The sequence below is a fragment of the Cyprinodon tularosa genome, unplaced genomic scaffold, assembly GCF_016077235.1.
Source record: "Cyprinodon tularosa strain WSP-4 unplaced genomic scaffold, ASM1607723v1 ctg591, whole genome shotgun sequence".
NCBI classification, from domain to species: Eukaryota; Metazoa; Chordata; class Actinopteri; order Cyprinodontiformes; family Cyprinodontidae; genus Cyprinodon; species Cyprinodon tularosa.
In genome coordinates, this window is record NW_024039331.1 from 231,229 (window position 1) to 245,824 (window position 14,596).

The 14,596-nt window shown below is 41.4% G+C and overlaps 1 protein-coding gene across 2 annotated transcripts in view; it reads left to right on the plus strand.

Moving 5' to 3' along the window:
* Positions 1-13,937, plus strand: part of slc5a6a (solute carrier family 5 member 6a) — a 30,873-nt gene extending 16,936 nt beyond the window's left edge. Inside the window, exons 2-17 of one of the 2 annotated variants that reach the window (XM_038306799.1) lie at positions 2,053-2,261; positions 2,336-2,557; positions 4,943-5,008; positions 7,269-7,320; positions 7,454-7,521; positions 7,623-7,777; positions 7,856-7,996; positions 8,081-8,210; positions 8,288-8,376; positions 8,713-8,825; positions 8,916-8,983; positions 10,850-10,936; positions 11,029-11,213; positions 11,342-11,445; positions 11,994-12,115; positions 12,437-12,604. In XM_038306799.1, coding sequence (XP_038162727.1) covers positions 2,136-2,261; positions 2,336-2,557; positions 4,943-5,008; positions 7,269-7,320; positions 7,454-7,521; positions 7,623-7,777; positions 7,856-7,996; positions 8,081-8,210; positions 8,288-8,376; positions 8,713-8,825; positions 8,916-8,983; positions 10,850-10,936; positions 11,029-11,213; positions 11,342-11,445; positions 11,994-12,115; positions 12,437-12,604 — 1,896 coding nt within the window. In that variant the 5' untranslated portion in view covers positions 2,053-2,135. Of the gene's footprint in view, positions 1-2,052; positions 2,262-2,335; positions 2,558-4,942; positions 5,009-7,268; positions 7,321-7,453; positions 7,522-7,622; positions 7,778-7,855; positions 7,997-8,080; positions 8,211-8,287; positions 8,377-8,712; positions 8,826-8,915; positions 8,984-10,849; positions 10,937-11,028; positions 11,214-11,341; positions 11,446-11,993; positions 12,116-12,436 lie in introns of both variants that reach the window. The other variant, XM_038306801.1, reaches the window with a different exon arrangement.
* Positions 13,938-14,596: the final 659 nt, after the last annotated feature.

The window sequence follows — 14,596 nt, forward strand, 5'->3', positions numbered from 1 at the left end:
GTTTAAAAAATGTAAATTAAGTGTATATAGCCTCAATTTGTGCAGGTAAATAAGATTATTTGCCAATGAAATTAGTATTTTTACTGTTAAAATAAGATAATTATATAATATGCACTTGGAATAAGATGATGCCATTGTTTTCTCTTATTTTTAAAGCAAATTGTCATGTTCCATTGGCAATGAGTCTCACTTTTCTCCTCAATAAAAAAAAAAAAAGAATTAGTTAGATTTCATTTTTTTTGCAGTGTGAGATCTCATCCTTTTAGTCATTATCCAGATGTGATGATAATAGATGAGGGTAGGAATGTAGACCAACCGGTAAATCTAGAGCTTTGCCTTGTCACTCAGCTCCATTTTCACCACAGCAGACCAGTGCAGCGTTCACATCGGAGCAGCAGCCTCACTGATCTCACCCCATTCCTCCCTCACTCATGAGCAAGACACCTACAGTAGCAGACATTCAAAATTGCCCTTTCCAGTAGGGATGCACGATATAATCGGCCCCCTATCGGTATCGGCCTGTATCGGCCTTAAAACTGAATATCGGACATCGGCAACCCCACCGATATTTAACCCGATATTTGATCAGCTTCTGAGTTTCTAAAGTCTAAAAAAATACTTCTTCTTCTTCCTCAAAAACTTATTTTTTACAGACTTAAAAACTTCTAAAGACGAGGAAAAAAATATTGATACATTAAAATATCCCAATATCTTCATATGCTGATATATTGCCATTTAAAAACGCCATATCAATCTCTTTTACTAATGAAATATTGCTATATGTCATCGTTATGCTACAAAATCCCCCGAAAATTCACGAAATTTTGCCATATTTTTATATGTTGATATATTGACACGGTAACGATCTATTTTACTAACAAAATCTCACAAGAATTTGCAAAATATCACGAGAGTTTGAAACGGAACAATGAAATTTCACGAGATTTTGAAAGTAAAATAGATCGATACCGCGTTTTTAAAAATCAATTTGATATCAGCATATGAAAATATATTTGAGTATATTATTTTTCAAAGTGTCAGAAATGGATAACAAAACTGCTATTTTCAATTACTACTTATTTTTGTCCAGCTTTAACATCGGTATCGATATCGGTTATCGGCTACATGAGTTTTAACATATCGGCATATCGGATATCGGCCAAAATCCCAATATCGTGCATCCCTACTTTCCTGTCAAAAGCCAGCCGAATGGCAGCACAATCCCCTCCAACTTCCAGCCACTGGCCCTCTCATTGGCATGCATCTTTTTTACTCCAACTCCACCCTTTCACTGAATTACAGGGTCTGACCAGGAGATGACGCTTCTCTTTAGATCTTAATGTCTAAAAATCATGACAGAATATTTTAGATGTTTAAAAAGGAATTGTAGGGGACTAGCCAAAGGCCCATTAAAGAAAGTGGGGACATTTTTAATGGCTGCTACTGTAGAGACTTAAATGTTACCCCTTGAGACAGGAGCTCTCCTCCAACCTAAAGAGGAAATATGACCAATTGCCTCCAACTTGGAGGAACTCATGTTCATCTCAGCGGCTTCAGTCGGCTGTGAACTCGGTGAGGTAAATCCTACGTTTTCTCCAGTTCCACATTCCCACCCTGCTTCACCGCTGCTTTGACCTGATGGGACCTGCTCTCCGACCAAAACGTGCTCCGACATCCTAACGCTTCATGATCTACAGGAGTTTCCTGTAATAAAGTCAGGAGGGCCACAGATGGTGGCGGATAACAAAGTGCCGTTCCACCGTTTCTCAGGTGGTTTTATGTTCTCTCCCTGCCTTCATAACCTGTGGCTGTTAAAGTCAGGGCATAGCTCAAAGTTTAACCGTTGCTCCTAGCTGCTAAAGATTGACCCCGTGTCCCAGAAACCACTGGTTACAGAATAGTCATAAACCTCCTGCTCTGTGTACATCCAGGGTCCATAAAGACGGTCTGAACAGCAGCAGCACATTAGCACTGCCGGATCGCACCGTCTGTTAAGAATTCCTGCAATGTCATTGGATGGATCCTGACGTTATCTGTTTGTCTGACCCTCAGTGAACGCCGCCATGGGTAAACGGCTTTCTCCAGCATCATAATCGGAGCCCTGCTGGTACATACCTGCTGACTCCAGCCCCATCATGGGGGAGGTGGTCCAGATGCACTTCACCACGGTGGACTACGTCATCTTCGTTCTGCTGCTGGTGGCCTCTGCCGGCATCGGCCTCTTCTATGCCTTCTCCGGCGGGCGTCAGCGCACGACGCAGGTAAACATTTACCTTTTTCTCCAGGGCATCATGTTTTTCTTAAAGGTCCTACATCAGCATCCTGTTTGCCTCAGGAGTTCCTGATGGCTGACCGCTCCATGAGCTGCCTCCCAGTGTCGCTGTCCCTGCTGGCCACCTTCCAGTCCGCCGTGGCCATCCTGGGCGCGCCGTCTGAGGTCTACGCCTTTGGGACGCAGTACTGGTTCCTGGGCGTCTCCTACTTTTTGGGTCTGCTAATCCCAGCCCACATATTCATCCCGATCTTCTACAGGCTGCGTCTGTCCAGCGCCTACGAGGTACCTGCAACCCCCCCACCCCTACGCTTATTCACAACCAGAAGAAAACATACATCAAGCTTTTAAAAAAAAAATTGACCTATTTGTTTTACTGCAGCAGCATAATCTCAATCTGGAAACTATATAAAAATCCACATTTGATTAAAATAAATTTTTTATCCATTTGGCCTATTATATAAACATTTGCTTCTAAATCTGACACCATGTTCTTGAGCCGGAGAAGGGTAGAGTTCCTTGGGGAGGATGTACTGCCCCTAGTGGAGGAATTTAAGTATCTTGGGGTCTTGTTCATGAATGAGGGGAAGATGGAGCGGGAGATCGATAGGCGGATTGGTGCGGCGTCTGCTGTGAAGCGGGCTCTGTACCGCTCTGTTATGGTGAAGAGAGAGCTGAGCCAAAAAGCAACGCTCTCGGTTTACCGTCCATCTACGTTCCTACCCTCATCTATGGTCATGAGCTTGGAGTCATGACTGAAAGAACGAGATCCCGGATACAAGCGGCTGAAATGAGTTTTCTCCGTAGTGTGTCTGGGCTCTCCCTTAGAGATGGGGTGAGGAGCTCAGTCATCCAGTGAGGACTCAGAGTAGAGCCGCTGCTCCTCCACATCGAGAGGAGCCAGTTGAGGTGGCTCACGCATCTGGTTAGGATGCCTCCTGGTGAGGTGTTTCAGGCATGTCCCACCGGGAGGAGACCCAGGGGGAGACCCAGGACATCCTGGAGGGACTATGTTTCTCAGCTGACCTGGGAGCACCTTGGGGTTCCCCCGGAGGAGCTGGACCTAGTGACTGGAGAGAGGGATGTCTGGGCCTCCATACTGAAGCTGCTACCCGACCCCATTTTCAGACCTTACTATTCCACCTTAAAGGCTGCAAACAGGACATAATCATCAGGGATAAGGACTGACATGAGGCTTGTCCAGCCACATTTTCTCCTAAACAAATGCTTTAAATTGAAGCTAAAATTCTGCAAGATTGGGTTTAAGTCTAAGGTAATAAAAAAAGGTTGGGTTTTCATAATTATTTAACTTTTTACAGTTATTTACCACCTGGACAAAAACTAACAACTATCTAATGGAGTCTCCTTTAATATGGAGCCATTATTTGATGATCAGTTTGTGCTGTGCTGCTCCTGTTCACCGACTCCGCATCAACCTGGAGCAGCGCGGATCGTTTCAGAGAGGAAGCCTGTTAATGAGGAGCAAAGTGGATCCAGTTGAGTTATAATTAAAAGGAAGCTCTTATCTGAAAACGAAGTGAGGCTTAGTTCAGGAAAACCTTCTGCCAGGGTGTCCAGAAGGTTTTTTTAGGCAGGGGGCTTTTTTTGCACAGAAAGTTAACATTCTCTAGTTGTATTTAATATTTATTGATAGTACTTGGGTCCGGCTTTCCTAGTCATTAAAATAACCAGTAATTACAATGATCTGCCAAAAAGCCTGTCTCAATAAATACTTTGATACTTTGATAATTTGGTTGAAAAATGTATGAAAGTTTTTAGGATGGCCAATGGGGTGCAGGAGCAGCTATAAACTAGTGCTGCATTGTTATGCCATAACCAGGCTTTATTGGGCTACTCTAGAAAGCTTGGAACTCAATTCTAATGCAGACATTTTGAATTTAAAAAGATTCCTGGTTGGGAAGCAAAATATCTTCAAACTTGAAAGTCAAGTGGATTGTTTTTTTTTTACTTTTTTGGAATGACTATGACCTGGATGACTGAGAATCTTCACCAGCATACGGCAATATGTCTCGTTTAGATTAAATTCTTGCTCAATCTAGGTTTTTTTTTTCCACTGGATAACTTTATGAAGCTAAATTAGCTGCTTAAAGTTTCAGTGTGACGTTATGCTGCTGTTGTAAAAGAGTAGTGAGTATTTTGGTTGTAGATACGCTGCTCTCTCCTCGTTAAGACCTACATAACATCTCATCTTTGTCAGTGTTGAGCTCCTAGCATGCATGCGGTTTTATTTTAACTCATCACATGTAGATTCATGTTTTGTTTCTTTAGATTATTTTAAATGTTTTTTGCACGCTGTCCGACCGCTTCGCTCATTTCCTTTCTCACGTTTTATGTTTCTCAAGTATGATCTCAGAGTTGAACTTCTTATCTCTCTTATCTGTCCCAGCCTTGGCATAGATCGTTTTGGAACAAGTACATGTTCTCATCTTAAATGTTTATGAAGGACATTTATCTTTCTCTCTGATCAGTCATTTACTGGGGAATGACTGCAATAGTGTCCTTTCAAGACAAAAATCATTTTTATCTTTGATCAGAACTTCTTACGACAGTTCTGATCCACTCCGCTGACCCTCTTCCTTAGAATATCTCTGAGATGATATGTAACGGGATTTTCATTTAGCTGTTTGTCTTTTACGTTCTCCCCAACAGTATCTGGAACTGCGTTTTAACAAGACGGTTCGCATATGTGGGACTGCGACCTTCATCTTTCAGATGGTATCTGGATCTGCTTCATATCTCCAGTGTTTTTGTTTTTGCTGCTAAATCGTCTGATTGAATTGATTTTGTCTGATTGAAACATTGTTCCAGCAAATGTTAGGTTTGAGCGTCTGCTTCATGATTTTTATACCATCATTATCATCTGCTTACATGAGTTTGATGTTCCGTCCAAAGAAAAATCAACTGAAATGATCCATTGAAATGTGTGAACAGTGGTTTTTTTCACTCAACTTTCCCAGAATAACTGTGCAGAAATCCTTAAATATCTGTAGACAGTGACTCGCCAGCAAATGTATACCCACTTTACAGCCACCATTTTTAATACATTTTATTGTGGTTTTTAAGTTACAGGGCAAAACAAAGCATCCCAAAATTATCCATAATTCCTCAAAACTGTGGCATACATTTTTACTTATACCACCAGAGGAGTCCATCTCTGTACGGCAGAGTTACCCAGGCTGTGCTTTAACAGCCTCAGAGGCTCGTTGGACAGTTTGGTGAACAAACGGCATCATAAAGACCAAAGAACTTCATGCTCTCTTCATCCTCTGACAATGCAGCTGGCTCAAAGCTCGTCTGCCCGGCTGCCTTTTACAGCTGCTTTTTGTATCTCAGCTTCTGCCTCCTTGAACCCCAGTCGGCCTCAGCAGATGGCCGCTCACACTGAACCTGGTTCTGCTGGAGGTTTCTTCCTCTTAAAAGGGAGTTTTTCCTCTCCACTGTCGCTACAAGCATGCTTCGTGTGAGGGATTGCCTTTGAGTCAATGAGTCGATGCAATCAACTGGTTTTCCTTAGATAGAAAACTTAGAATCAATGTGACTGGATGATCTGGTTGAACTGGAAAGTGGCATGAGATGACATGTGTTGTGAATTGGCGCTATAGAAATAAACTAAATTGAATTGAGAACATGGACAGTCGAGCATCACAGCCTGATGGCCCTGCAGGCTAGAGTGAAAACACCACAGCCCTGACAGCAAATAAGCAATCCCAGTCAGAACCCTGCAATTGCCTGCACCTTCCCTACATTCAGAGAGATTGCTGGTGGTTGCTCCACTGGGCCAAGTCTGATCCACGTTATTGTTGAGACTAAGTATCACAGTGTCATCAGCAAACCTGGTGATCAGGTTGGAGCTGTCCAACGATGTTCAGTTATTGGTCGTCAGAGTGAAGAGCATGGGGCTAAGCACACACCCCTGTGGGACTCCACTGGTTTACTATGATGATATTGGATATGTTGGTGCTGATCTGCATTTTTCCTTAGCCCTACTTCACAATCACATCTAAACTCCATTGAAATGTCGCTTTGTTCAATATGCTTTGCTCTGATTGCTTACTTTTTGTCGTTAGCATCACTGCAATTAATTCCTGAACGTACCTCTATACAGGGAAAATGCCTAAATCCTCAGACACTTGATGCCACAGGACGAGTTTACCCTGTCCGTCCATAGCCATCTCCCCCCTGGTTACTGTGTGGACACTGAATCTGTTTTTAAACTGGTTTGGCTTTAACCACTGATCTGTATGTGGGCATAAGGAGAGCTGTGAACGTCCTCACACAGTTTAGTTAAACATTGTGCAGTGTGTTGATTCCACCACTGGGAAAGTCGACGCTTTTGACTGACGTTTGGGGTTAAAAGATAAAAATGTATGCCAAACTACTGAGGAAATCAAACGTGCTTCTTTGCCCATTTAGAAACACATTATGCTGAAGTTTGTGGTTCTTATCCAATATGGAAAAATTTATGGAGAGAATTTTGTTAGGTTGTTGTTGCATGAAAATTAATTGTAACTGGAAATTAGAAGGAAATATAATTTGGAAATTAAATCTTGAAAAACATCTTAATTAAAAACAGGTTTTGAGAGGAACTTTGCTGTTTTCTACATTTTGCAATTGTAAAGCTCAAACTGAAAAACAGAAATAGGAAAAAAGTATTATTATAAACTGATATTTAAATATAAATCTTAGAAAACAGCAAAGTTTCTCTCTAAACATTTTTTTAATAAACAAGGTTTTCAAAGTTTCTTTTCTTGATTAAAAATGATTTATAATTTTAATTTATATTTTGTTTGCTGCAACAATAGGGGAACAAATGAACTCTATCAAAACTGAGGATACTTTGACCAGGCGCTGCAGTTTGAGAAGAAAACAAATTCAACACAGTTATTGAGTCTCAGATATCAACAGGTGGAGGTTTTTTTGTTGTTTGTGTTTTTCTATGTATGGATTTTAACCTTGCAGTCGTGTCTCTCTGCAGGTCATTTATATGGGGGTAGTGCTTTATGCTCCAGCTCTGGCTCTTAATGCAGGTGAATATATTAGAAACCACTTCCTGTCAGATTTTAGCTCTTCCAGATCACAGTGAGTTCTCCCTTCTGCATTGTGCCGTCATAAAGGCTGCTCCTCACTGTGTGCATGGTTTCTTTCCTCTCCGACTTGCAGTGACAGGTTTTGACCTGTGGGGGGCAGTGTTGGCTATGGGACTAGTGTGTACTCTCTATACAGCTCTGGTAAGTTCTAATATCCTTAATAACCCATAAAATGGTTGAAAACGAAAGCAGTGTTTGAAAAGGAGGTCTTCCTCACCTGGTTCTGTCCTCCCGTCAATTAGGGCGGGCTGAAGGCAGTCATCTGGACCGATGTGTTCCAGACCGTGGTGATGTTTGCGGGGCAGCTGGCTGTCATTGTGGTGGGAGCCGGTCAGGCCGGTGGTATAGCTGAGGTGTGGAGAAAAGCCACCAATGGCAGCCGCATTGCTGGGCTTGAGTGAGTACCGAACGGACCCGCTGGTAGATAATGACTCTATCCAGATTTAATTGGACAAAGGTGTTCCTTTCTCTGTAGCCTGAACCCAGACCCTCTGGAGCGCCACACCTTCTGGACGTTGGGTGTTGGAGGAGTCTTCCTCATGTTGGCTCTGTATGGCGTCAACCAGGCGCAGGTCCAGAGGTACCTGAGCTCCCGCACTGAGAAGGAAGCAGTCATGTGAGCATAAACCGTTCCTCATATCAGGTTTTGACTACTCCTGTTCTTAAAATATTAAAAAATAATCACGTTGTACCTTCTCAGGTCCTGCTATGTGGTTTTCCCGTGCCAGCAGATCGTCCTGTGTATGGGCTGTCTGATGGGTCTGGTCATGTTTGCTCGCTACGGAGAGGACAGCCCTCTGGTCAAAGGCTACGTCAAAACCACCGACCAGGTGAGCCCCGCCGTCTTCAGATCGGATCAGCCTAGAAGCTGAGCTGCTGCCTGTTGACGCTGAGCCCCTCTGCGCAGATGGTGCTGTACTTTGTCATGGATGTGTTCAAGGAGCTGCCCGGCCTGCCTGGCCTGTTTGTGGCCTGTCTCTTTAGTGGAGCGCTCAGGTAAGTCACACCAACAAAAATACAGCGAAGCCGTTAAACGGCTACAGACGAGCCGCAGAAAACGTTTCAGAATCAGAAATACTTTAATAATCCCAGAGGGAAATTACTTTTGTTTCATGCTCCAGTTACAGTTTATTTATATATATATATATATATATATATATATATATAGGAGGGGGAGGGAGAGGGCTTAACCTTTTCTCTGCCCAGGAAAGCGTCTCTTGTCTGTAACTGGCTGTGAATCTTGAAGTCATCTCAGTAGCAGCCCTGAGAGCTCTAGCTTTGTTCTTTCAAACACTCAATCTTTTTTTCTATTTTTTTTTTATCCCCCTCCAGCACCATCTCCTCAGCTTTCAACTCCTTAGCAACGGTAACCATGGAGGACCTGATAAAACCTTACTTTCCAAACATGACTGAATCAAAGGCCACTCTTATGTCCAAAGGACTCGGTAAGACGTGTTTTTGAGGCAGTTGCTTTGACTTTGGAGTGATTTTTGCTACCATTCATTTTAACCTGTTGTCCATCCTCTCCCTCCCAGCTTTGGTCTATGGACTGGTGTGTCTGGCTATGGCCTACATTGCCTCCTTAATGGGATCTGTGCTGCAGGTAACTGTTCCAGTTCTCCTCCTTAGCTGCACAGGGTCTAGTAAAGCTTATAGTAGAGGACAGTGAACAATCTATAACTGCTTCAGTCCAGAAAGTCTCAATAGTCTGCGGTCTAGAACAAATTGGACCAATCACAGCGCGAGGCGGACCCATAATGCAGCAGCGCTTTTCTAATCAATTTTTCAGCTGCAACAAACAGATGCTTTATTAATGTATCTTGCCCAGAATGAACTGGTAATATCTTAGAATTTCAATAACTGGCTGCTGGGAAAACATTTTTTAAAACATTGGCTGTTTCCAAACGTCCGCCCTAACCCCTAAACCCCCCAATTACTATATAGAGCGGGAACTATATAGAGGACTGTATAGCAACTCGGTTAACTGACCGTTTAAACAGATGATCACTACCAACTGGTTACGTGATTACGCAACACCACACGGTCCCTGCGCCATCTTTATTTGTCGCCACTGTCGGGTAGCGACAGCCGTAGTTGACAGCGTGCCACCGTGACAAAAAATCCCATAAGGCTTTGCAAGGATTGCTCTCGCAACACCTTTCAGGATAAATCTGCTCATCTTTTGTAGTCTAAAAAGCCTTTAGTCAAACACAACATAAATTTAATATTCACTATGATTTGTCAAAAAAGTCTTGACAATGACAAAAATAAATAAAAATTAATTTAAAAACCAAAATGATAACTTTACTCTCTTTTGTAAATCATATTATAACAGATTTTTCTCTATAGATCATAATACGCAGTATCAAAGAGCAGTCCTTTAAAATACAGAATAATAATAATAAAATACTACATAAATATATAATATTTGTAAAACATAATCTAATATTAATGTAAAACTTTGTGTTTATCATATTAATATTTATTTGCAAAATATATAACTTTCCATATATCTCATCCAGTTTGAGTTCACTTTAGTTTTTATTCTGAATAAGTATGTGTAATCTAACTGAAGGTAATTTTGAAATTAGTTTTGGTCTTTTAAGGGGTTGTGACATGTAAGATTATTGTTATATTATCTCTGACTCTGGCTTGCCACAGGTTTGCCTGCTGTGTCTAAAAGTAGCAGCAGCAGCAACCCAGACTGACAGCAGCTCATTGGCTAATTTGGATCACGTGTAGCCTGGTGCCGGACGCTATGGAGGGCTTTACCGTAATAACAGGAGAAGCAGCGCAAGTGAAATTAGACCATGTCGTCGGACAACAGCAGTAAATTCTAAATGTTTTAAATCAGATGGGGTCCGGATTAGCCAGCAGGTGGGTCCGGATCCGGACCGCGGTCCACTAATCCGTGACCTCTGCTATAGACATTTGGACAGTCATTTAAAATGGCGTATTATATAGTGGTTAGGGTGGACATTCGGACACAGCCATTGTCTTTTTCTCACATTTGTAAAGGATCTGATTGGTTCTAAGCTGTTTGCGCTGACAGTCTGGCTAGTCTAATAATTCTAATTTAATGGAGGTAGGGTTAATAGGTGAAAACATTGAGAAGTGAGGTAAGAAAAAATTTAAAAAGCTCATTTACAAAGTAAATGTTAAGTTGAAATATCAAAAAATTGTGTTTTCTATAGCAGTATCAATGTTCCGATGGTTATGTGATATAAAAAAAATAGTGTTAACAGCGAGCGTTCAGCATGCTGAGGTGAGCATTCACCAATGCAGAAAAGGATTCCTGTAAAGCAGTGATTCGCGTTAAGCTTTTCATTCAAAATTAGCTAGCTATTAGCTAGCGTTTGACTGGGAAATGCCATTTTGAATGGCTGCTACTGTAGATGGTGGCGTTGACATGAGATGGTGTATCTGCACTCTGACGAGCTTTGATGGCGTCGCCCTGCTGTGTCCTCAGGCAGCCTTCAGTATCTTTGGCATGGTGGGCGGCCCCCTGTTGGGACTCTTCTGCCTGGGCATTTTCTTTCCTTGGGCCAACCCTAAAGTAAGTCTTTACTGTTAGCATCCTTTAGCGCTCTGCTCAGGTAAAGCGCCGTCTCCTTCATCCTGTTCCACTGTGATGTGTCCTGATCTCAGGGTGCCGTGGTCGGGTTAGTGGCAGGCCTGGCCATGGCCTTCTGGGTGGGGATCGGAAGCTTTGTGATGCGAATGTCCCGCTCCTCAGCAGGACCCGCTCTGAACACCACCGCTCTGCCGCTGTTTGATAACATGACCTCCACTGCTCTGGCCTCCATGGTTACCAGCCCCACAGCCAAACCCAGGTAACGCACCATTAGGGCATAACAGAGCCCTGCTTCTGTTTTCATCTCCTGCTGTGGTTAGAGATACTGGATCCAAACGTCTGAGAATAAAAGGATGAATCGAATGTTTCTGCTGCTTTTTCCATCAGACCAACAGGAGTGGAAGCTCTCTACTCGCTGTCCTACATGTGGTACAGCGCTCACAACTCAGCCACCGTGGTGGTGGTGGGGCTGCTGGTCAGTCTGCTCACAGGTAGGAGCATCAAATGGTCTTTAAAGATCTTTTAATCATAAAAAATCCTATAAGAAATTTTTATTAGATAATTTATTATTAGATATTGAATTATTTTTTATTGTATTATATTATTAGATAATCAAATATCTTTATAATTCATATGTAATTATTAGTATTGGATGATAGTTTTGTAATAAAATGCCAATAATGAAATATTTTCATTATTAATGCATTCATTATTATTATTATTATTATTATTATTATCAGATAATAATACATTATTTAATGCTAAACGTCCTGTAAGGATTTTAATGAGATAATAATCAAATCTTATTAATATTGATTTATTAATTAATACAAAAATATCAAATGATTATAAATAATGATAATCCATGTTATTTTATTATCTAAGATGAAAATATGGATTCATATTTAGCTCAGAGGTCAAATTAACTGAACATTTTCCATTTTTAACCATTAAAATCTTTTTATTTAACACCAGCTGTAGTTTCTCTGCTGTCCTTAGCTAACGATGCTGAATGCTTCTGTCTTTATGTTCACATAAGGACCTATGAAGGAGAAGGAGCTGACCCCAGGGACGGTTTTCCCCGTCCTCGGGACGCTCCTCTTCTTCCTGCCTGAGCGCTACAAGGAGAAGCTGTGCTGCATCACTCCTCTGGCCATGAAGGTACCTCAATGATTACCCTCCTGCTGTGCGTTTCCATCTTCACTTTGCTTTCTGGATCTGCTGGAAGTTAGCCTGTTAAAAGGGAGTTTTTCCTCTCCACTGTCGCTACAAGCATGCTTAGAGTGAGGGATTGCATTCGATTCATTGAGTCAATTTAATCAACTAGTTTTCCCTAGATGGAAAACTGAATCAATTTGACTGTATGATCTGGTGTACTGGAATGAACCTTGAGATGACATGTGTTGTGAATTGGCGCTATAGAAATAAACTGAACTGAAATTGATTGCTTTCTTCACCTCCATTAATGCTTCTGTTTTTCAGGCAAAAGACATTCATACTCCGCCTTATCAGATGGCAAAGAAGGACAGCAACGGGGCGGCTTTCTGCGGGGAGGACGCCGCCGCAGAGGATAAATCACAAACAGAGGAGGAGAGGACTCTGCCTTCCTGCCAGCTGACGGCTCACATAGTGGAGGAGACGGCCTTATGATGCTTTAAACCACACACTATGACTTTAGCTGCTGTCGGACCCCGTCTCCCCGTTCAAACCCTGATTATAAAGCTGATCACCACGCAGAGGGGACCGACCATCGCCTGAAGCAGGTTTACGAGCTGAAAGGAGCAGACCGACGGGTGGGAGGTCGCAGAAAGGAGGCGGCTGCTGCTTTCAGACTCTCAGATCAGACACACCTGTTCAGATGCTCCAGTGTCGCGCAGGGAATCGTTGCACAAATGAAATAATTTATTTTTGTAGCATAAAAAAGAGACGGAAAATTCTAGAGAATATGAAGATCTAATTAAACTAAAATCAGAGATGGAAGCGAGATCGAGTGCAAATAATGTCACGTTTTGCACAGCTTGGTTTCAACCCAACAAAACTTTTTAGCTACTAATAAAAAAAGAGGGGCTAAATGTGTTCATAGAGATGAAGCTGTGGTGATGAGAGCAGAGGTCAACTGGAGCCATCCTGACAGGAACCAAAGAATGCCGACTGAACGCCAGTTTGGTCGACTAAAAATAAAGCACAAAACGGTGAATTCAAGGATACGTTTTAATAACTATACTTTAGAGTTACTAAAAAAAAAAAACGTGAAATGAATTTATATGAATAGTCTTTAATAGAAGGCAAGGTTACATGTTTAGCACAATTCAGTACATGGACAATTCAATGTGCATTACATGAATTAGATAATAAAATAAAAGCAAAAACATTAGTAAACAAGTAGAGGAAAATACATGTTCTTAACACGAACATCATAAACACTAAACCCTTATTTTATAGAATGCTTTACACAGATTTAATAGAATAAAGAAATGATTTATAAAACAAATCTACTGTAAAACTATAAGATTAAGAGCAAGCAAAACAATAGGAAGATAAGAAAAATAAAAACTAATAATTAAACCAGACGGAGCCTCCTGGAATCGATGGGCGAATAGAGGAGAGATTTCACTGCTACTCAGTTAATAATTCTGTTTTCGCTATAGCCTGATTATCAGCAAAACAATAAAACTAATTTAGTTTGTAAAATTAGACCCCAGAAGGAGAGGACAAAGGGAGAATTAAAGGAGTCCTGAGATGCAGCCTTGAGGAGCGCCTTAATTCGGAGCAGGTGAGCCAGCTGGATGGGGAAGCATCACCATGTTAAAAAACAGCAGCAGCAGCTAGATTAATGAACCTAGAACAGAACTTTAGAAGGTCCACAGTGACCAAACCAGTTTCAGATTTTTATGTTGCTGTGCCGCCTGCTGATCCTGGATCAGGATCTTGTTCCCACCAGAAATTATTTTAAAACGGATCATCACTGCATTCTAATCCAAAAACAAATTTTCAGTAGATCAGGCTAATTCATATTAATTTGGAAAAAATCCTGATGAGAATCACAATTATTTTATTTTATTCTGCTCTATTTTACTTAAAATCTTATTTTTCTCGCTTCTGTAAACGGTTGCACTTCAAGAAAAGAATTTCCCGCAAGAAATTAATAGAGTTGATCAGAGGTGATAACCGTTTAGGACCATTTAAACAACAGAAGCCAATGATTGTTTACACAGGAAACAAGCTGGGCTAAAATTAATATAAAAAAAAAAACAGAAAAATTAGATTTTCTTAAACTGCTATTATTTTACAACAGAAATAATTTTTTCCACAGTAACTTAAAGCAGCTTTTTTTTCTCTCTCTCTGCAGTGTAATGTTTCCAGTGGCCTTAAGGGGCGCTGAACCTGGAAATTATTAGTTCTCCTATTTTCAATGCTTCCCCATAGCTTTTAGCCTATGATGAAGCATTGGAAACAGCCCATCTAGATCTAATACTGATTAAAGAAGTATTCTGATTGGTAGGCGTAGCTGTGACCGTCATGGTTCTGATTGTAAGGGGCCTCATCCTGTGAATGTTTATCTGAAAAGCCGTTGAAATGAGATGTAAATGTTCACTAACCTTAAATTAAGCAGAGATCAATGATCTTCTCAGATGAAGGGGT